Genomic DNA, 22,758 nt, shown 5'->3' with positions numbered 1-22,758 from the left:
CTACCCTCCAGCACTCCTTTGAGTGAATGCAAAGCATTTTATTTAGTTATATTATTATAACTATTCCTTGTACATGGTCAGATGGCATTTCCTAATTTAGAAGATGGAGTTTTTTTCGTAGCAGACATTGCTTTTTTTTAGCTAAAAAATAATTTTACATTCTCTTCACAGTTTTATCTCTGCACAATGCCTAAGGCAGTATATACTCTTGGCCTGTTCCTAACGGTTGAAACAATGTAACTTCGGCATGTGTGCACAGAAATGACATCATCAAAGGCTATCCAATGGCCAGAGAGGGAAGATGCTGATTTGCAAAGCTTTCAGAAACAGGTAAGACTGCCAATAAATATACTGTCTGGGCCGCCATGGACATAGGTCCCTCTTTAACAGAGATATAAAAGCCACAAAGAAGTATATGCTGTAAAGAGACAATCAAATGAAAATTGTAGCTATACTCTTACAACTTACTTTACAGCAAAGGCCACAGTGCAACTTTTCAAGCATATGGGTTAATCGCCCTTCTGCTGAAAATGACTGCTATACAAGTGATCTGTGGATAGTAAATTATACTGTCTCAATTATATCCCTCCTTATTTGCTCAATCCAGCAGTTACACAGATAAAACTACTGTAGTTTGTCCTCTGAAAATCAGAGATAATGCTAATGAATGTGTCTGGATTGTGTGCCTCTGGAACTTCCCATAAATCACCATTTTGTAGCTTGAGCTGATAGTTCATTCAGTTTACAGCTTCCATAAACCCTGTCAATATAACTGTGGGGAAAAGCAAACCATCATAAACGGGGCACTAATCAGAATGTTATAGTCATCAGATAAAACCATCTTCTTTTATAGTTATAAATAAATTAGTCATCATTTCCCTGACAGTATGCTACTTGATTCTGAAACAGGTCCCTGCCATGCTTTCTATACTTAAGCAGAGATGAAGCTGTGTATGTCAACTTGTAGCACATAGACAGGGACACCACTGTCATTGAATAAATTACTTTGAAATGCTTTGTTACATAAAAATCAATGTTAACAGGGATTTATACATATCAGTCATAGCTTGTTCCAACCAGCAGTATAGTTTACTAAAAAAACCTCTACAATATTAATAGGTGAATAGCTCTGATGGCAAAGTAAACTATTAAAATGGTCTTTTTAAAAATCATCATAATTCAGATGAAGATATCTAGTAGCTGTTACAAGTGCTTGAAGCAGCTGATGACCATGTAAGCCTGTTATGTGACTTCTGATTGAAAATGTTTCAGCGAATTTTAAAGGCAACCTGTCAGAAAAGATTTATAAGAACTTGTACTGCTGATTTCTTTTAAGGTTTTGGCTTGGGGGGCTGTTATCCTAATTCCTGTCCCATTAAGTGAGTGGCCTGGAACAAGCATGTTTATATTAGGTGTCTGTAAACCTGATACACACATGCTGGTTCCAGTTGGCTTATTTTCTATAAAGTGCAATATAAACATAAATAAAAATCCTGGAGCTTGCAGCTTCCAGGTCAGCATTGGCAGCTTCCACAGTTCTGTCCAGACAGGGTCTCTTTAGGTGCGTCTACCTAATGTTGGTGTGCACAGGTATAATGATGGTGGTATCTAATAAACTTCTATCATTTCGTATTAAACAGAAAAATTGAGACTGGTTTATGTATTGTGGTATAAAGAAGTTTTGCTGAAATAACCAAAAATATCCACAATTCAAAATATGTGTAATAATATTTATGATATACGAATGTGGGTTAATATGATATTTTTTGTATAATTGTTTTGGTAAGTTTGAGGGAATTTCAAGAAGACACCAGTAGGTTCCAGCAACAGTAGCTTTGATTACAAGCTTTTCTAACATAAATTGGTTTCAGTGGTCAGGAATGACAGAGAAGTAAGATCGGGACTCTTAAATCCATGATAACCCCAGCTTCTTTTTGTAAAGCTTCTTTTGACTCGACAGCAAAATTTCTAGGAAGACAGCAGAGCATCCCGTAATCGCCTAGCCTAAATCACAGCTAGCTGATTGCTCAGAGATTTCAGAATCCACATTAAAACTTACCGTACAGTGCCATCATTTTATAATCTACCACAAATTAATAAAAGGAGTCTAGCTAACTCTGGAGCAATGTAGGTAAAAGATGGGATTAAAAACCTTTTGAAAAAGAGTCATTTGAGAGAATAGGAACGTCCCCATAACCTGAATTTCACGTGAAAGCATGTGAATTTAGTGCGATCAACTAACATTAGTACAGGGTGATTCATCTCCTAAATATCAGTTCAAGAACAGCTATGAAACTTGTTGAAGTTTTACAAACTTGAGACCATTGTAGTGGTGAAATTAAAGAATAGGTGTTGTTAACTTTTACTGTTTTAAAAACCTTAGTGAATTAATAAATAGGTCAAACAAATAGGATAATTCAATTCTAGCATTCCTGAGCAAAGAGAGTTTTCTTTCTGTAACTGAATCATCTTTCCAGCATCTGCTTGGAATTACTCCACTTAGTTGTACCAATAATATATTATATTTTCACTGACCTGCATTGTGCCTGGTAGGGAAGTGGTTAAATCATATACAGTTTGCTACCTATACAGTCTTCATAGGGAATGTCATACATAAGATTTTCTCTGCTTATGCTGTACAATCAAGACCTGGGAATCTCAGTAAGGAATTTTAACACCTTCTCTGCCTGGCCACCGTAGCAGCCCAGGGTACCATGCTATGAATTAACGTGCCTAGAGATTTCTTCCAAGCTGTCAGGACATCTGGAAAGAGCCGTATTTAACCCCTTTAACGCTAATGTTATTGCTGATGTTAATGCAGTAGAAAGAGGGTTAAGGAAATTGCAAAGAGACCAATGTGTGCCTTCCCCTTTCATGCCATAGCCCTCCCCTCCCACCAAATGAATAGAATATGTAAGAAGGTATGAAGGGAGTATTAGTGGTAACATACAGTACCATGAGCTGCTCTGGCCTCTCAGTCAGTGTGGAGCAGTTAACAGATCTCACTTCTGCCTTCGTACACAGTGCAAAAAAAAAAAAAAAAATTAGAAATACATTAAGAAGATGGGAGAGGGACACCAAAAAAAAATCTCTGGCTGATTAAACAAAGATCAAACTCAGCTTTCTCCGCTCTGGTGCATTCCTTTCCCTCTATCTCCCAACCTCTTTTGCGTGTGTCCTGTCATATTTTCTTCAGCTGTTAATTGTCTGGGCTTGCGAAAAAACAGCCAAAGTTTAGGGAACATTAAAAAAAAGAAAAAAAAAACGTAAATGAAAAAATGCTTGTAAGTGACTGTCACAGCGGATCAGACTCACGTTGGATGGTCATTTTTTCCAAGGGAAGTGTTCCTCTCATAGTTCCTGAGTGTCTCAGTCATCCCTCACTCCCTCCCTCCTGGCTGCCCCTAAACCCTCCCTTCCCTCAATGTGCTCCCCCTCCTCCATCATATACACATACATCCACTGATACACTCCATCCTCACCTCCCTCCTCCCTCCAGGCCATGATCCACTAGTGGCAATAAAAGCTTCATGTGACTTGGAATCTCAGCACAATACAATAGCCTTAGTTTAACCTGAGAGAAATTAACGTTACAAACATCAGTCTGTATCTCCCAAATCCTGTCCCTGCCATGCTGAGCAGATGGAAAAAGACGCTTGTTTCTGGGAAAAACAAACGTTCCAAAGTTTGCAGGAACACATGCACATGAAAATGTTCACCTTTATCCCAAAACCTTGCGGCTCTCTGCCCAAACCTTCTGACCTGCCCTCACAATGTGACAAGCTTGTGACTTGCTTGTGTCACTTCACTGATGGTTACAGCACTCCTCGGGGCAACAACACAGGATGGAGAATAATCAGTCATTTTCTGCTCAGCTGATGAGGATTCTTATCCTCAGTTTAGAATTTTCTAACAAGATCATGTAGCTGAACAAACAAACTACTCACACACAAGCACAGCTCTATTCTTAGGGACATGACAGAATGGAGATTTATTTTCTGGGTATTCTCTATTTTTTTTTTACTAATTATTTTTTTATGAAATGACTAACTTGCTAATTTTACAGCGATTTGTAGATCTGTCACTCAGCAATTGAGCAGCATTCATGTCAGCGACAAGATCTTTACCAACAATTGCACTTCATTCCTCTCTATGCTTTAGCTGTGAATCACTAAAGCGGGGCTATTTGTAGCAGAGCACTGAACCCCAGTTTTGTAACACTAGTTTAAATTGTTGCGTTTGATAATGATTAATGGGTGCTACAATATAACCTAACATGGCCCTTTCTTTTTTGGATTCTTTTTTACCAACACTAATAACACTGTACATTGGCTACAAGAAGTAAATCTAAAGCCAAACTTTTTTATTGTTTTAAATAAAATGGTGAAAAGATTGAACCTCTGTCAGGTTTCTACTGCTGTCAGTATCCTCTCTTTTTCCTTGTGACCATTGTTACCAGGACAGAAAATGAGACAATATCAAACATTCTGAGTTGTCTGCAGAAAAACCACCAAATTCCTACATCTTTATTACTTTTAAGAATATTCCATATTTATTTAACAAAAAGGGAGGGAACAATAAAAAAGCAAAAATTAAAGATGTGCACAGTGCCAGAAGCAACCAGATCATATTATCAAACATAATCCAATGGTCTGGCACACACCAAGAGTGAGCTTAGGAGGAACGCAGCTGGGGCACAGGCCGCCGTCCTGTGTAAATCTCATTCCAGTAGTCCCCAGGGTAGGGGTCCACCTGTCTCCCCAGAACACTGAAGATTCTCACGGAGTAAATATTGCAATGCTCATCCATGAACTGTCGCACAATATGGCTTACTTGAATGGCTTGCTGGGTTCAGTGGCCCCCAGAGCAGAAGTCTCACCGGACACTTGAAATGTTCCTACCAGGAGAATTCTGGCTCCAGCAGGGTAATTTCTGTACTTCTTGCTGTTACAACCTACACTGATAGGCCTCAGTCTGGTATCACTGCCATTCAAAAAACTTTGGCTCACCAAGTCAAGATGGCATATTTCACAGATAACTCTTAGTATGTAGTCCACTCATACTTTCACCCATTTAAGAGAAAAGTCCTGCATTCTGGTGCGCCGAAAAAAGTGTTGGACAAAGGGATAGGGTAAGGAGTCACTCACAAATGCATGCAAAACCTGACTTAGAACTTGCAGGGAACCTGCAGAGAGCGGAGGGACAGTGTGCTGTACCTGTATACAGGAGCTGGAGATGTTCTGTTTGGGAAAAAGGCAGTGCACCCTTAGGGAGGATCCCCAGTTCCGATAAGCGAGGAAGCTGAGCCAGGGAGAGAGAAGCCTCAAAGCAGACTAAACTAGCCAGGGGATATAAAAGCTGGCACCTAACACTAAGTGCACATACCTTTTAAAATATCATTTTGAACGCTAAACCATAACATGCAAATGTAGCTATTCTTTTATCACTGCTCAAAGCTAGCCTTTCTCTTTTGCCCTCTGTAATCCATCAGAACCAGACCATCAGAGTGACAGGAAACCCTAAAATCCAGTAGAAAGCTGCAAGAACTGGGAGAGATCTTTTAAAAAAATAGGCAAAATTTACACATTAGAACAGGAATGTCAAATCTGGCCCTCAACGTCCTTTTTTTTTGGCCCCCAAAGGAATCCTAAATATGAACTGCAGCTGGCCCACCCTGCTGCATTGAAATAGCGCCGTTACTACAATTCCCCGCATCACTCGTGTCTATAGACCAGCGGACTCTCTGCCTATGCGTGGCCCCGCATTGGACTGTTTTATAGATGCAAGTAATGCCAGGAATTGTAGTAGCGCTGCTATTTCAATGAAGAGGGAGTTCCAGCACCTGGCCACTCATAAGATTTAGCTGGCCTCAATTTTTTCAGTAATTCTCAAGGTTGGCCCCCAACTTTGTCAAAGTTTTCAATTTTGGCCCGTTGTGTGTTTGAATTTGACACTCCTGCATTAGAATGTCAGAGGATTTGAAAACAAGAAAACATTCCAAGGTGCCTGTATTTCATCTTGGGGACAGTTTATCACCTATTTTTACCGGTAAACTTTCTTTCTTAAATGTAGTAGAGGATTTTATTCTAAATTTGACCAGGACACATTACCTATATATATTGTTTTAAACTGCTTTAAAAATGACTGTTCCTTTTAAGAACTCATAGGTCTGTTTTGTTTTAATAATAGCCTCAGTGTTTCTTAATTACAGCATCACACTAATTTGGTAACTGAGATAAGTAATCCTGTAATTTGTCCATGTGGAACACACATGTGTTTATCCTTTAAGTAGCAATTCAATTCAGTGACAAAACATCACCTTAAATTTCACAGTTGACATTCTTGACTACATTTTCAAAAGTTTAAATTAGAATATTAGTTATACATCAAGGTAGTTTGCATAATGTTCCTGAATAAATCCATATCATGTGGTGTGTCGAGCAAGTAATACTAAGCACTCTGTATACGTGTAAATAAGAGTTACTTTTTTTATTGCTTTTATTGTAGCTGTTCTACCTGAAAAAGATGGAGGAGAAATAACTGGCAAAAAACAAAGCTAAGCAAAATGCAGCCCTCTGTGTGTGGCCAAGGCAGCAGGAAGTAAGACTAGCAAGAAAATACAAGTCTCCATAACACACAGTCATGGAACAGGCAGCTGGCCTGACATGCTAATTCAGCGCTTTAACAAAGCAATGCCACTTGGGGGGGGGGGGGGGGAGTACAATGTGAGCCCACACTTGGGTGGATGTCAAGGGACTCTGAAAATGCATCTTCAAGTATTTCACATTAGGAGCAAATAATGTGTTAATTTATAACTCTTCACCCTATACACTCAGATAATCCATCTGTGTCAGTGTTTTGACTTCTTAAATTTATCAACAAATAAATAAATAAGATGAAAAATTATAAGGGGGGTTAGCAGGTCCTAAAATATAATTACCAAAAGTAAATAGATTTGCACTGCATTTTAGAAAAAAGCTTGTCTGGTTATATGTAGACAGGAAGGACTTTTTTGGTATTTTTTCGGGGGGGTTTAATCATAATTACCTTCTGGATTTCACTGTTTTACTCAGCAGCTACAGGACTGAAGACTTGCTGAGGTGGTGTGGCTGATTGCATTGGGAACCATCCGTCAAAGGTGACAGAGAAAAGGTTGAATCAGCAAGAGCTGCTGTCACTGAAATTTACATTGGGTGCCTTAACAAAGTCCCAGTGAAAACATAATAGACATAAACTGGCATTAACCCTCTGCTGTCTGAGTATAACCACTGAAGACTTCTTTATGTCCCTTGACTTTACCTGCCTTGTAGCCAGTGCAGTCAATTGGATGATCTCTGAGTCTTTATAAAGCGGTGACCCATTCTGCAAAGTTACAATGTTATGATGGAATGTTTGTGTATACACTCATACACACATATTTTTAATTCAAATTTCTTTACCTGCTCAAACAAGAACCTTTAAAACACCACATAAAGTATCAGCTGATCTTCAGAGAAGGAAGACTGGCCACACATGGGAACAAAATATTAAAATTTTTTGACTTGTTGACACCAATAAGGCTTGTGTGGATGGACTTTTGTTGGCTTTGCACTGCTATGATAGTCTTACGGAATGCAAAATCTACTGGAAGCAGGACAATTACAGGTTATAAAGTCAAATGCAGGTCAATGCACCTGTCAATGAATTCTGAATGATCTCAGAAGCATGTCAAACTGATGTCAAGCTGATGCCACTGATACAAGCTCCAAATCCATTACCAGAGACCCTTACTGAAAAGTTGGCTGTTTTAGATACATAAAACTTTTTCATGAAAGCAACCGAAAAAAAAGCAACCATTTACAATCCTAATATCATTTTTAGCTTTAAAGTTAGCAGAAACATTATTTAGGTTGTTATGGGTTGCAAATGTTCTCGAGCTTCTTGAGTACATAAAAACAAATAATTAAAATCTCATAAAGGTTTTAACAATTTAATTTATTTTGCACATGTGCAGACATTATTTTAACATAGCTGGTCACCCTGCCATCAAGGTCCTTGCTTTGTCACTTCCTGTCCCCCTTTCCCAATGAGTGGGTAATAACAACACACATTACACGGGCATGTTTTTATTATAAGTAACTGCATGAATGCATGTAGATGGGAAGTGGTTTAAAAGTGGCTCCAGGAGATAAGCAGACCTAGGAAGAAAAGACTTGGACTAAGGAGTATATCTTTTGCCAGCAGTCTGATTATTTGTTTTTATTGTTTTGGGTAAAGTAGGGAGAAACTAAACCCCATCCTTTTTTTTTTTAGAAATCACTGCCAGCTTGCCACGTGGGAAAAAGCTGATGTCTAAAAGCTGATCTCTATTCACGCAATTCACAATCATCATAAGTTCTACTCACAACAAAGATTTCTATGACTATTAGTTCTTTGCTGTTTTTAGTATTACTCAGGCCAGTCCCATTATTGTAAATGACTCCTAAACCACTTGCTAGATGGGCCAGAACATGTTTTTCCAGTCATTTATGGTCCAGTGCTGAACTTCTCCAGTCCTCTGGAATAGTTTGGCGTTCTTTGTGGTATTTATGGACTGGGGATTTGCCATTAGTGTCTCACATTTTTTATCCACCAAAATTCATCTGTCATTTGGCGAACTTTGATGAGGTGGCTTGTGCTCCAGTCCATTCATTTTACTCTATGGAGACTGATCTGAAAAACCCATTTACCCTGTGGTTTGGCCCACCTGCACTGACAATAGAGCAATTTTAAAAGTCTGTCAGTTCATGTTTTAACCAAATTCTAAGAAGTCTATTCTATGCACAGCTAGTGGCAGATTTTTCTCTTTATGGCCATGTATATATGTGCTCCAATTTTTAAAATAAATGTTTGTCAATTTTTTAACACCAGAATTTTCAAAAAGCACTTCTCTCTACAGTGGCATTCTTTCTGCCATACTTTCACTAAATTGGTGATTAGAAACTCCACTAAATGGAGAAACTGATAGCCCTATTTAAATATGCCGTTCACAACCCATTTACTTCAATTGGGGATCACTGCATTAGTGGCGATCAGGATGTTTAAAATGAGAATTTGTACCAATTTAGTTTGCTACTCTGAAAATTGCAAAAGCTACCTGGCGATCTGTAAAGTGGCAGTCATGCTTATCGCCCCTATATTATACAATAATAAATGTGGCGGTAGTAGTAAAACCACTAGTAAACGATAATGTCAGCCAGTTCAATCATTACCTGGGGATCATTTGTAAAGCTGGCAATCACATCAGCTTTAATAAATAGGGTGATTTTTTAAATGTAATTATTTCTAATGGTATAATGACAACTTCTTGAGATAATGCTAATTACCAACTTTATAAATGGACCCCAAAATGAAACCTGTCTGGACAGCTGTTACCTAACATAGCAAAAAACCCCATTGCTTCTGCATTTGTAAGCTCTGCCCTAGACTTGGAATTATTTCTGAAAGTTACACAATTTCAAGTTCAAATGTTGGATGGGAACTTTAGCTTCGATAGGTCAGTCACCTTGACAGGTTCTCTTTAACATTAACAGGGTGTCGCTGTCCTGTATTTTTCTTTGTTTATTTAGTTTTTTCTGTATTACTGTTAATATGCAACCATATTGTGCCCAGTAGCTTGTGCTACACTTTGGTTGTGTTGCTTTTTTCCACATATACAAAGGAAAATGTCTGGCGGCCAAATAACCTAACTGCATGTTTTTGGAGTGAGTGGAGAAACCAGAGTACCCGGAGGAAACCTACGTAAACACTGGAATGTAACATACAAACTCTTTGCAGAAAGTGTCCTAGTCAGGGTTCAAACCCAGGAACCCAGTGCTGCAGAGATGAGAGTGTCTTGTGTCTTTTATTCTTGTAATGGGATACTGTCAGCTGAGCAATTACAGCCATCTAAAAGAAAAAATACATGGCAACTGTATGTGCAGGGCACAACAGTCTTATAAAAATAATGGGAACCTCATATGAAAATTTAATTAAAAAGAGTTTGTAAAACGTTGGAATACACTAGGAGGGGATGTTGTGTGCATGTTCTCTAAACAAATCGTGGCATCATCAAGCAAGCAAACTACGTTGGATGGGATAACAAAAAAGGATACCAAGCACCTAGGTGATGTCCTGAAACGGAAGCTTTTATTATTCTAGTAGCAGTAAACTGTCTATTCTGCTTACCTCTGTCTCCAAGCTTTAAATTGCTGGAGCTCAGTTCATCATTATGGCACAGTTAATCCTTTCCATTCCTCCTCCTGGACTCACCTAATGGGTTAAAAGGCTAGAGTACATTTGTGACTTGCCAGTGACATATAATACTCAGGTCCTTCATGCAATCAACTTTTTCTTGACATGTATTTGCTCATCACAAGACCCACATTACCGCTGGGAAAATGAAGAAAAACCTAAATTAACACTTGACATTCAATATGGTCAAGTCCTTAATTGGCTGGGCTTCCTGAGAAAGCAATTTTCTATTCCCCAAACCGTTCGTGTGTCATGTGCAGAGCTGTGCTCTTGGACATAACTGCTGTCCCTAGCTCACTCTAATGAGAGCAGATGAATTAGAGCTACGTGACACGATTTTAGCAGGTCGCTCCCTCTGTCCCTATGTCTCCCCCAGCCTTATCTTTTATATTCTTACACTGCTAGTGACAGCTGTGGCTGAAGGTTTATGGGGCTAGGACAATGTCTAACAAAAAGTGATGCAAAGAATACCCCTTTTGCAATAAAATTGTGATTTTTGGTGCAAGAAAAGAGTATTTGTTTCTACAGATGTACAATACCTGACAAAAGTTACACATGCTGCAGTTCCTCATGTTATCATGAATTGTAAAAATCTCTACCATTTACATGTTCTATAGGCTTCCCAATGTAGTAATACATCAATAGGTCTATTAAAAGAAGATAGCAACAGCAGGGGCATCCATGAGGGACAATGATGAAAAGATAAATAAATAAAGAGATAGCTCAACATACAGAAAAAAAATCCTGAATTTAAACATTGTATACACATAAAAACATTAAAATCAGAATAATTGTACACCACTATGAATAGACTGACCAGGAAAAAACATGAAAAGCTGGATTAATTTGCCTATATTTTGTCAATACTAGTGTATCCCCACAAAACAATTAAAATGCCAAAAAAATGGTTAAAATAAACCTTGCTGATTTCAATATACCACAAGTTAGTATAAGATTACCAAAAGAAGTTAGTTAAATTTTATCTAGGTTAAGGACATCCGACATATGGACGCATCCTAGATACGAACGAACGGGGCTGTTTTTTTTTTATTTCATATCAAAGCACAGCTTGCTCCAGAAGTTAATGAATGTCTAGGTTCCATAAAGATTTTTTATTTATTTTTTGCTTTGTTTGTGATTAACTCACAGTGAGGATTTTATACAGTAACTGACACAACACTGCCTAAAAATATTTTGAGACAAACATCTGTCCTAATTGCATTTATTAAAATAATGTACCTGTTCTGACTTACATACAAATTCAACTTAAGGACAAACCTACAGTCCCTCCATCTTGTACATCGCCTGGGGATTACCTGTATAAGAAAAACCTCCAGGGGGAACCTTAGATTCTTTTCTACAGCCTGCATTTTATGAACAGCAGAAAAATGTCAGATGCAGTGTACACAAACCGGTGTCCAGCAGAGAGCTGAATACAAGTGGTGTCACAATCACTAGTTCTTTAATACATTTGCCTTTATTGCCCCAAATACACCAGCAAATACACATTTTTGGTTCAGATAGCTACCCCCAGAATGCCACCAAGGCCTTGACTGTGCCTTGATTAATGCAATGTTTAATAGCCAGTCAGAAGCCATCTTTCATTAATCTAAGTACAGTAAGGTGCAGAAAGCACACTTTTTCCTGGATGCTAAGGATTAGAGCCCTGATGCTTAGCTATGTGTGTTTTTGTGATAAAAGCCAAATGTGTCACTATATCAATAATATTATTATTCATTATACTTTAAAGTATGCTTGTGGAGTGTGCTTGTTAGATAACCCAATCTAAGACCAGAAAATTAATAATTTTTGTCTTTTAAGAAATGTAAGCATAAAAGTAACAAAAAAAAGCCATTTTGTGAAAGCTGAGCAATTTTTACCTTGCTGGGACCACTAGAGTGTGTTTTGTGTATTTCACAGATGAATTTCCTGCCTTATACCTAAATCTTTACCCTTTCTAAGTGGCAAGGAATTACAGAAGTATTATTAGTAAGAAGTGCTGCTAAACTGCGGTTACGTTTTTGTCTGACTGCCCATGTTTAAAAGTAAAAATGACATTTGGTACGACTGCTGTCTAAAAAGATTTCTTTTCTAAGCTTGCAATGTTTCAGAGCTTGACATTTCCTGTGAAGCAGGTATGTGAATTTCACATATATACGAAATGATGACTTTAGTGAAGGGACGGAATGGTATTCTTTTTCAAAGTTCTAACATAAAAGTAATCCAACTGGATACAATTTAAAAAAAAAAAGGCAAAAATCTTCAGATAAAGTAACTGCCACTTTCCAAGGCTCCTTTTCTTTGGGTACCTGTGTTGGAAAAGGCCAAAAGTGAACATGATATTCAAGAATGACTATAAAAGCATAGGTTGACCTCAGCCTCTCTCTCTCTGTTTCATTTATGAATTGCACAGCATTGTTCACACTGTCACCATACGCTTGTTAATGCGTTAATATTTTATAAAAATAGAATTGGATGAGACTCTCGATTACTACACAAGGCATGTGTGAATGCGTTACGCAGGTCTACATGCCACTGTGCCTGAATATACTTATTTGCAAATATCAACAGAAATTAATCCTAGGGGGTTATGGAAGTCTTTATTTTCTTTCATTCTTTTCACTGTGTCTTCCCATGTTCATGTGTATGTGACCATCAATGTGTTCTTATGTCATTAACAGAAAAAAGTGTACAGTGCTCTCCAGCAACTAAACTTCTATATCAGTATACATATTATAACAATTACTAGAACTTTGAACCCTTAATGTTGAACTTTTTTAAAAGACGCACATCAATGCGGACCTGAATTAATGAACCTAAGAGTAATTTTATTTTTTTAAACACAAGTGTTAGTACTTGGATTTGACCCAAGGCCAGCCTCTTGCAGTTCACGTACAGCAGATCTCAGAGAAGGTGAGGGAGAAGCAAACACAAGGAAGCAGTCAGTTGTTCTGGAGTGTTCATTAGCTAACAGGGAGCATGCTGAAAGGATGAGAGAGTAGAGTGAGATCATCGATCTGCTCTTCTCATTTTACTGTCCAGTCACAGGCTGGAAGAGGGACATGACCTGTGAGTGTTATCTAATGGCAACAGAGAAAAAAAACACAGTTCTCCTGGCCAGCAAGGCATGGTTGTGCGTTATAGAACCATGTGTAAATCTCAGAAATGAACTTGCTGATAAAACAGTCTCATATACGTATTTCATCTGTGTATTTAGTAGTTTGCCTGGAGTTTAGTTTTATTCTACCATCACCACAACCTTGAGCATATCCAGACTATTGCCATATTATTGATATGTCCTAAGAGTACCTTAATCTTTCCTTCAAAGATACCTACCCATTAATACACATAGGTAATCTTTGATCGGGAAGGGAAAGTATACACATCAGTCTCAGACTTACTACCACTATGGTTCTGGGTAAGGGTTCATTTCCACTATAGAAGTGTAAAGTGTTTCAACAAATTCATAGACACTACATGTTGCCAGTCTATTTATTTGAATAGGCTTCCAAATAAAGGACATCACACACAAGTGTTGTACAAGTACACGTATATAGTACGTGTTCAAGTGTTGCCCCCACTTGAACTGTACTGCATTGGTGGATTTGTGTTGCCATTGGCCATGATTGGCAATTCAACACACCAATGTATGCCTTGCGTGTTGCATAACACGCATGTTCCTGCACAGAAACACATGTGTTATGGAATGCGCTAGTTTGGGCAAGCCCTAAACAAAAAAAACACAGGTAATGTTATCTGGGGAATACCATTGCCCCATAGCGAAAAAGAACAAAATTGGCTAATTTACCTAATTTACACACTCTTTCATATTCTCTAACTTCCAAGTTTTTTGCTGTAACTTCCATGTGTTTCCCTTATTATTTTATTTTGTCAGCCATATCTTTCTTTCAACACATTTTTATCCGCCTTGCTTTTTAAAGAAATATCCTACATTCTTTAGGTTCGGCACATTATTTTGACACATAACATACATATATCACGGATCTCTAGAGGAAAGGGATAGCACATTGAGAAGAAGACTGATTTCAATAGATGAGCACACATGCATACCTTTTATATAACAATACTTCTGGCAAAGGAAGCTAAAGATAATGTAAAACAGTTTATATACATACACACACACAGATGCATACATACAGAGAGAGAGTGAGAGTAAATACCAGGATCTTTCTCAGAACAAACTAGTTGGAACTGCTGGTTCTATTGACTGCTAAATCACATAGAAGGCTTTGTCCTGGATGAATTTAGCAAACCTTCCCCTACCTTTGTTGTTCTTTCAATTAACCCTTTCCCTTCTTTATTTTTATTTTTTAACAAAATAATCTAATTCACCAACATAAATTTAATCAGACTATTCACACAGCTTATAGCAGATGCAGTTTGCTTGAATCCGAGTATCCTAAATCAAATCCTATCCATCCATAATCCTGTTAAACCTAATAATATTGCAATTACCATCTAGATTTTATGTGGTCCAGTGAAAGTGGTATAAACGTGTTTGTAGCCTACCACTGTTCTGCTTAAAAAACAAGTAAATATATCTTAAATTTGATATCTGTTTGGACAATTATTCATGTTTGCATTCAATTCATTCATTTATCTCATTCTTACACTTCCTTTGAAGCTTCAAATTCCAAAGACAAACTACCATTAGATAAAGTAACACTGCAGTGGACTTTCAAGCAGTTCTCAGCAAATAAAACAAATTGAAAAAGTTTCATGAATGTACTCATTGTACAATGTTTTTTTCATATCCCAGCTTCCAAATGACAGTCATATGCCACCAGCTGCAGGAGGCATTTCAGCTATGTCAATTGCTGTAACATAGCATAGGGGCACAAGGGAACACAGAATTAACTCCTGTGATTCCTGTACAGCCTTATGTATTGTTGAACCTTTGTTGTTGTATTGTGGAATGCAGTTAGTTCTCCTATTCATGATATTTAATTCATATATGTTTCTGTATATATATACGGTATATATATATATATATATATATACACACACAACATACATACATCTTTTTAAATTATTGTTTACGTAATAAATGAGATGAAAACAGAATGCTTTTTACTCAAGTCTTTACAAGCTCATTTAAGTATTAATATTATTAATTATATTATTATTATATTATAATACATAATTACTCATAATTGGTAGCTGATTGCTGTCATTTGACAGTGATTACCTGATATAATATTATTGCCCAAACACTGCCTTGCGCTGGATTTCTGTCTCCCTCTATCTCCCATTTTTAAAGCACAGGGCTACACTAAACCTCAGCACTTTGCAGATGACTGGCTGTCATAAAGTGGTTAATTTAAACAAAGAAAAGTCAATCACTGACATATTCAGACATGCTGCATTATATCAGAAAAGCTGATCGGTTACTGAGGATATTTTTTTCTTACACTGATATTAGCACCGGTATAATTTCATACTAAAAAAATCAATATGCAATAATGGATTGAATAAGGCACTATGACATCATGTATTGACCTATCTGAAATGTCTGTCTTCATAAAAAGTATTTCTCAATATTTTAATCAGCTTGTAGAGGATGTGGTAAAAATTGGGCTGTGCTATGAAAGAACAGAGCATAAGAATTTCCCTTTAACATGCCTGGCATCTGGAGAAGCCTTCAACACATTGCTAAGCATGCAATTTGTGATACTTCAAAGGTGCAAAAGCAGCACAGATGCACTGCAGCTTCTCAGATCATTAAAAAGTCTGCATCTACTTTACTAGTACAGTATCCACAGTCATTTCCATATTTCTCTAATTCATTACACCAAATAACACTCCATCAGTTCAAATATTAACCTAATAAGTATATTAACTAAAGAAGCAATTTTGCTAAATGTCTGACAAAGCAGAGAACATGTGCACACTACTAACCACCAGTCCAGAGGGGGCATTTTTATAATGTTGCCTATTCCAAATGGCTGTTTTGCTTAACACAGGTTTCTTGTACTTGATAGTTTAGTAAATATGGTACACTGGTATTCAGCGCTGTTGCCTGATAAAGCTAGTAAGAAAAAAAAATACACCAATTCTGAAAATTATTATTACCCTTAGAAAGACCCTAACAATTAATTCTTCCAAACCCTAAATCTTAACATAACCCCTGAATTACTTATTGACATTTATTCTACCCCTTAAAATGTAACTACCAAACCCAACCCTAATTCCTAACCTAGCCCAACAATAAAAAAAAAATATTAAAAATATGAACTATAAAATATAACACATTTCACATAAGTGATTTATCGCTGGTCATTTTTCTAACCCCAAATACTGATGCTCAAGGTTATCTGCGGTTACAAAAACAACTTTATAACCACACAGAAAGTCATTTCTCCACCCTGCATTGAATGGAGTGCAGATAAACACCTACAGAAAATGTGTGTAATGACCTGCTCACAAATACTTGGACCTAAGCTTTGATCACAGCTCTTGTACTAACCCTAAAACCAGTAAAACCCTAAAAATAAGGTCAACTTAACCCTTAACCTTACCCTATGGGAAACTGTGAACAGATTGTGTACCTGAAAACAATCTCTAGAGACTTTGTTGTGATTTTTGAGGATCTCGGAAATGAAAAACTTTGAAAAAAAAGTGAGGGAGAACAGGGATGGCTTATTTTAAAGTTCTTTTACTGCTGGTTAACAATATATAAATAGTTTATTGCCTATAGATGAGACACAGGTGCACTTCAACCCAAGTAAATCAATGCTTATCTTGTTGTAGCAAAAGTATTTGGCCATCCTTCACTGCGAACAGAGCCACTCTACTGGGCCACACTCCTGGCACTGGGAACAACTAATATGATGTAAAGTGTGTGTGTGTGTGTGTCCCCTATACTAGCACAGTACTGATATGTGATACATTAGTCCACTCCTCAGAGGAACTTTGTATCTAATCCTGCTACAATGGTCACTCAAGCACAAACATACACATTGGAGTAAATTACCATCAGCAAGTTATCAGGTTTACCGAATAAGAGGAGAAAAAAAAAAAGAAAATGGAAAAGACGTAGGAAAACACAAAGGCGAATATAAATCTATACATGTAGCATGTCTAGTGGGATTGGAACCCAGAACCTCAGCACAACTTTGCAAAAATGTCAACCGCTCAGCCACTATGCTATCCAAAAGCAGCTATAAAATAAAATTGTGCAAAACAGTATGACGATGGAATATAATGATTTATGGCAATATGTTTAAAGGCTGCTCATAGCTCATTAGCAAAGAAAGAGCTGCAAAGGTAGTGGAGTGTGTGGAGGTGTCAGATGTTGAAGCACCAGGAAATATCAGCATGGGAAAGAATCAGCATTGCCAGTAAGCTCTCATTCATTAAACCTCTTGGCAGTCACTTCCTGGCTGGTGCAGGCTGCCTCTTTGTGGCAGTATGCTGTGTGATATATTCCCCAATTGCAGGATTATGAGAACTTCTTATGTCACACACCTCACAGCATTCTAGCAATTCAGAACTATAACAGTTAAAAAAAAAAGTGAAATGGGAAAAAATGATATATATATGTATATATATATATATATATATATATATTTATATATATATATATATATATATATACACATATATATACATACATATATATACAAAAACCAAAAAAAGCATGCCTGTTACTACGGATTATAATGTCAGAGCAAATTACGAATGCAAGCTTTTTAGATTCTTTAGGGACACAAATACTGGATATTAGGATTGGATGATATCTGAAAAAAAGTATTCCACAACAGTCCCAATTTCACTCCTTTTTTAAAATTAGATGCCCATTGTCTGATGCCGATATTCACAGTGCCAGTAGGCAAAAAATGCAAAAAAGCCTGTTTTTTTTTAACAATTGCCATCTATGTAATCTAGTTGGACACATCTATTTAAAGGGACTCTGTTTCCAACCACCTGCATGATTTGGCAATTATAAAAGCAGTAATTGTTCAAATGAAATATTAAAGATTAGTTACATTAAAGGTTATTCACACAGGCATTTTGCCTTATGACAGGTTCCCACTTACTTTTTTATTGTATAGATTTCTGCACTGGTATGTCATAGAACCAACATAAAGTTTTAAATTTAAACTTTAATTAACATATAACTAAAGGGTAAAGCAGACAACATCGTGAAAATCCAGAATAGACAGTGCCAAGTGATACCAAATTGACATATAGGGTTCCAATGTGACAAGACAATAAAACAAATGAACCTAGGTAAAGTCGACTATTGCCATAACTCTGTTCATCTGATAGAATCCCTAACATCTAAGGTTAAGACCTTTACTCAAGGTCACATACATATAGGAGTCAGTTCATTCTTTTATCTGCGATAAGCAGAAACAATAACCACTTTTTCCACTCTACTGAACAGGCAGTGATGAAATGCAATGTGCAGCACATCAATGGTGACTAGTTAGAATGCATCAAATCTGAACAAAAGATCTGATCCCGTGAAAATTATTTTTTTTTCTATTGGCTATTAATTATTAGACAGTGTAATGAAACACTGTTAAAAACTGAAACAATTTAACGTTTTCTTAAAAAAAGCGAACGAGAACTCAATGGAGGAGCTCAGGCTTAAATGCTTAGATTACATAAATAGAGTAAGAGTCAGTCCAACATAAAGACAGCAGTTGCTTGGGCCGTTGTTGACGCCAGGCTTATATCATGTCAGCCAAGCTGTTCTTCTCTGATCAGCTCCCGCTACAGTGTCACAGTGACCTGGCAAACTGCGAAAATCTTTTTGCTGGTGCTTAGTGTCTGGCAGTTCTTTCTTTACCTCTATCCATAGGAGATCATGCCTGTAAACTACTCAGAGATTCCCCTACCGGCTTATCATCAGTCATACTGGTTTCTCCTTGGCGCATACACAGATAAGAATGCTATGATAAAAAGAAGTGTTGAGCTGGAAAAACATGCAAGAACCTATCCTTATTTATTGGAAACTGTTTTCTTCTTTGCTGTTGAATATACCCAAAAATCTGAGCCTAAATTTCACAATTTATTTGTCACAACAATGCCATTATCACACTTTATAATCCTGTTGACCATGACCACAATATTCACAACTTCACTATATGTAGTTATCCAAAATCAGGAAACATGGGCCAGAATATCTTTCTCAATTGCTGAGCGAGACACCAACCAACCATCATCTTCCATTAACATGTACTAATGTAATTTCGGGAACACAGACTCAGTTATATTATAATATCCAATATCCGTTGTAATGGGTTGTCTCAATAGGTACATCACTTTTTTTAATATTTGTATCATTAACATGTAAAATACTTTTTTTTTTCCAGTACTTGGCAAAAGTATTTGATAGGGTGCAAATCCTAATTTTTCAAAAATATACTGAAGTTATTTAACAGTATGAATTTATATGCAAATAATCTGAATTTTATAGGAGGAAGAGGAGAAAGGGTTTCCTGTAAAAAAAAAAAATGTAAAAAAAAAAAAAAAAACCACGAACAGAAAAACAAACAGCACGTGCACACTGGTTTAACTGAGTGGTGGAGATAGTTTGTTTAGTTTGAAAGGAAGCTGAGGAAATATAATGCCTTCACGACAAGTCCATGTAAAGTCTACAGTGGGGTATGATGTTGCACTTAACTTTTCTGTTAACAGAAACAGGCTGAACGAACAACCACAATGGCAGCTCCACAAATTGGTATGTTTATTTCCTATTTGACTGGCTCATGGGTAGGTTGATAGATCATCTGTTCGGAATGACACAGAAGCAGGATATGGGCACAGTCTGAAGATTTCGTTGTTTATGGAGATCTGTGTGGCCTTACTGAAGTTGCAAGTAAAGGTTGCTATATAAACTATCAGCAGACAAACAGGTAAAGAAATTAAAATTGTTTGGGTTTGCCAAATAAGTTTGATCCAACCAGAACTTTGCTACAGCACCATCATAGATGGTGCAGTGACATAGATTGCATAATGCTTTTCAATAAGACTGTCAAATCAGGAATGTCACAAGAGACTAAATACAGTTGGGAACAGTATGACAAAAACATCAAGTTGTCACACCATAATAATTTACCAGTTTTTATTTTTAAACAATTTAGCACTCTGGAGAAACTAAATGACAAAGATGGCCCTACTTGATAGTGATTGATATAAAATCATGACAGTGTTTCCTGCATCATCATTGACTTACCCATTTTTTATTATCTGTTTTATCTATAAAATAGCAATGATTAAAAAGAAAAAAAAATTAACAAATTGCAAGTCTTTCCAGTGAGATTGCCTTATCTGTCCTAGTCAGATTTTCCACAAGTGATACTGAGTGCTCTTATTTTTTCTCATGTTTCTGGTGATGTTACATTTCTTATACATGACAAATTACATTTAAATCTGCTATCTATTTGTTATGCAATAGCTGAGAAAAGGCACATAATGATTTCTGGTGCTTGAAACAGCTTGATCTTCTACTATCTGCACTGGTCCAAGTTTAAATGCAGAGATAACACAGTACAGGTAGGTGAGCTGTTATCATAACGCTTCTAGCATACATGGCAATAAAGTATCTTCATTTGTCTTATTTATGACAAACATATTAAATTACATATGTAAAAATGATGTATCTTCCCTATACTGACACCTCCGAGTGAGTATGTGCGCGGTTGTGTTTTTGACAATCGTAAACAGAAGCATTTTCTTTTTTCTTTTCTAATCTAGTTAACAGGTGCCAGTCCTATACCAGTATAAATGAAATGTCCAGTTTAGGGTCCTGAGGTTCTCTAAATTCAAAAATAATTATTTTTATTTTCCAGAAAAAGTAGGCCCACGCATGGGCTCCTTTCTGTATAATCTGTATAACTAAGCCCGTTCAGGTAGGCAACAGGCATTTCTAATGAGCTATGGTGCTGAAGCAAAGATTGACATAAAAGTGCCAGCAAATGGATTCGATGTCTGCAATGCAATGGTTACTAAAGAGTAAAAATAACAATATCTTCGTATACATACAAACTAGTGTTCTGTAGACATTATATAAAGCAACCCTTCTCTGAGATCTGTAACAATGCAGTCTTCAGCGTTTACGCCTGTGAAATTTGACAATTGTCCAAGGAACCAACATACTGACCACAGGGACAACAAACATTCAATTTTGCTCAATATAATACCATCATTTTTCAGGTCTAACTTTGAACAATTTTGTGTGATGATAATCAGCTTCTGTTATTCTTCTACATAAAAGGCACATTCCTTATTTTAGTGTACTATTTCTAAAGTATATATCACCTGTGCTCTGGACTATGCAGAAATGACATTTGTGTATATGGGTAGACAAATCATTTTTAAATTCTCTAGTAAAACATTACTGTTATCAACATAACGTAGACTTTCTACAAATATTTTATAAATCCTGCTAACATTTGCACTAGTTCATTGACAGTGAAAGTAATGATATATACAGCATATCATAAAGAAATGTATATATGATAAAGTCACCAGGCACCAGAGAAATACAATGTAATTCCTATAGCAATGCATATAAAGAAACTATAGGGATGTAAAACAATTACATCAATTTCACTCAATCAGGACACTACAAAACTTGTCGGTAACAAAAAGTTCCCCTGCCTATGTGTCAACAGTTGGGAAATGGTAAGAACCTAAGGTAATATACTTGCTAAGTATATGTGCTAAAACAGAGGAATCCAGTTGTGTCACCAGGCTGACCAACTCTACAGTAAAATTAAGTTGCATGTTATCTATTCTCTCATATATCTATATATCTATATAGCCTCAGTTGATGAAAATGTATATAGAGAGTGGTGAAAGGGGAGAGAATTTAGGTTATAAAAAGGATAATGATTACAAAGGATCTGGGGGAAAAGGAGGAAAGCAAAGAAGAATGGCAGGGGAGGAGTGAATATTTATAATACTGCAGCACACTCAATCTAATGGTAAATCTATCTGTGGGTATGTAACTCTTCAGCAGTCTATTGACAGATGCTTCTTTAACTAAAGCACCATCTATTTCTATCTCTACACTGTGGCGGTTGAACATCATGTACAGTATGCAGTTTACAGACCTGCATTATATATGCTACTTTATTAAATACATAACATAAATGTATTCATGTCAAAAAAAGCATGAACAACATCACAAAAACTTTAAGATAAAACAAAACCTAGAGATGGTGTTTCCAGAAACCTCAGCTACCTGTGCTACTTAGATCATTTGAGAAAAAAGATTGTTGCTGCTGCCTACTGCACTATTGTGTAGCTAGATTTCTATGACATCATTACTGCAAGCTGTCAGACAACTGCTGGAATCTCAACATTAGTAAACACAATCAGAAATAAAAACCCTGAAACAAAGTTACATACTTATATATCTGTGCAACCAAATACACATAACTACCGCTTAAATGAGTGTATCTGGTTTGATATGGGTTACTGTAGCAGTATATGTTGTAGTGTATGTATGTGTGTGTGTATATATATATA

At 36.8% G+C, this 22,758-nt stretch overlaps 1 protein-coding gene across 5 annotated transcripts in view; it reads right to left on the bottom strand.

The window, feature by feature from the left end:
• BNC2 (basonuclin zinc finger protein 2) overlaps positions 1 to 22,758 on the bottom strand; it is a 346,936-nt gene that overhangs the window by 147,768 nt on the left and 176,410 nt on the right. The window contains exon 1 of one of the 5 annotated variants that reach the window (XM_072404408.1): positions 2,956 to 3,343. The exons of the other annotated variants lie outside the window; for them this stretch is intronic. Within the exon in view, the coding sequence (XP_072260509.1) occupies positions 2,956 to 2,958 (3 nt within the window). The 5' untranslated portion in view covers positions 2,959 to 3,343. Of the gene's footprint in view, positions 1 to 2,955; positions 3,344 to 22,758 lie in introns of those variants that run through there. 5 annotated transcript variants of the gene reach the window in all.

The sequence above is a fragment of the Pyxicephalus adspersus genome, chromosome 3 (assembly GCF_032062135.1).
Source record: "Pyxicephalus adspersus chromosome 3, UCB_Pads_2.0, whole genome shotgun sequence".
In the NCBI taxonomy this organism is placed as follows: Eukaryota; Metazoa; Chordata; class Amphibia; order Anura; family Pyxicephalidae; genus Pyxicephalus; species Pyxicephalus adspersus.
The sequence above is the reverse complement of the archived record's forward strand: the minus strand, read 5'-3'. Positions and strand labels throughout refer to the sequence as shown.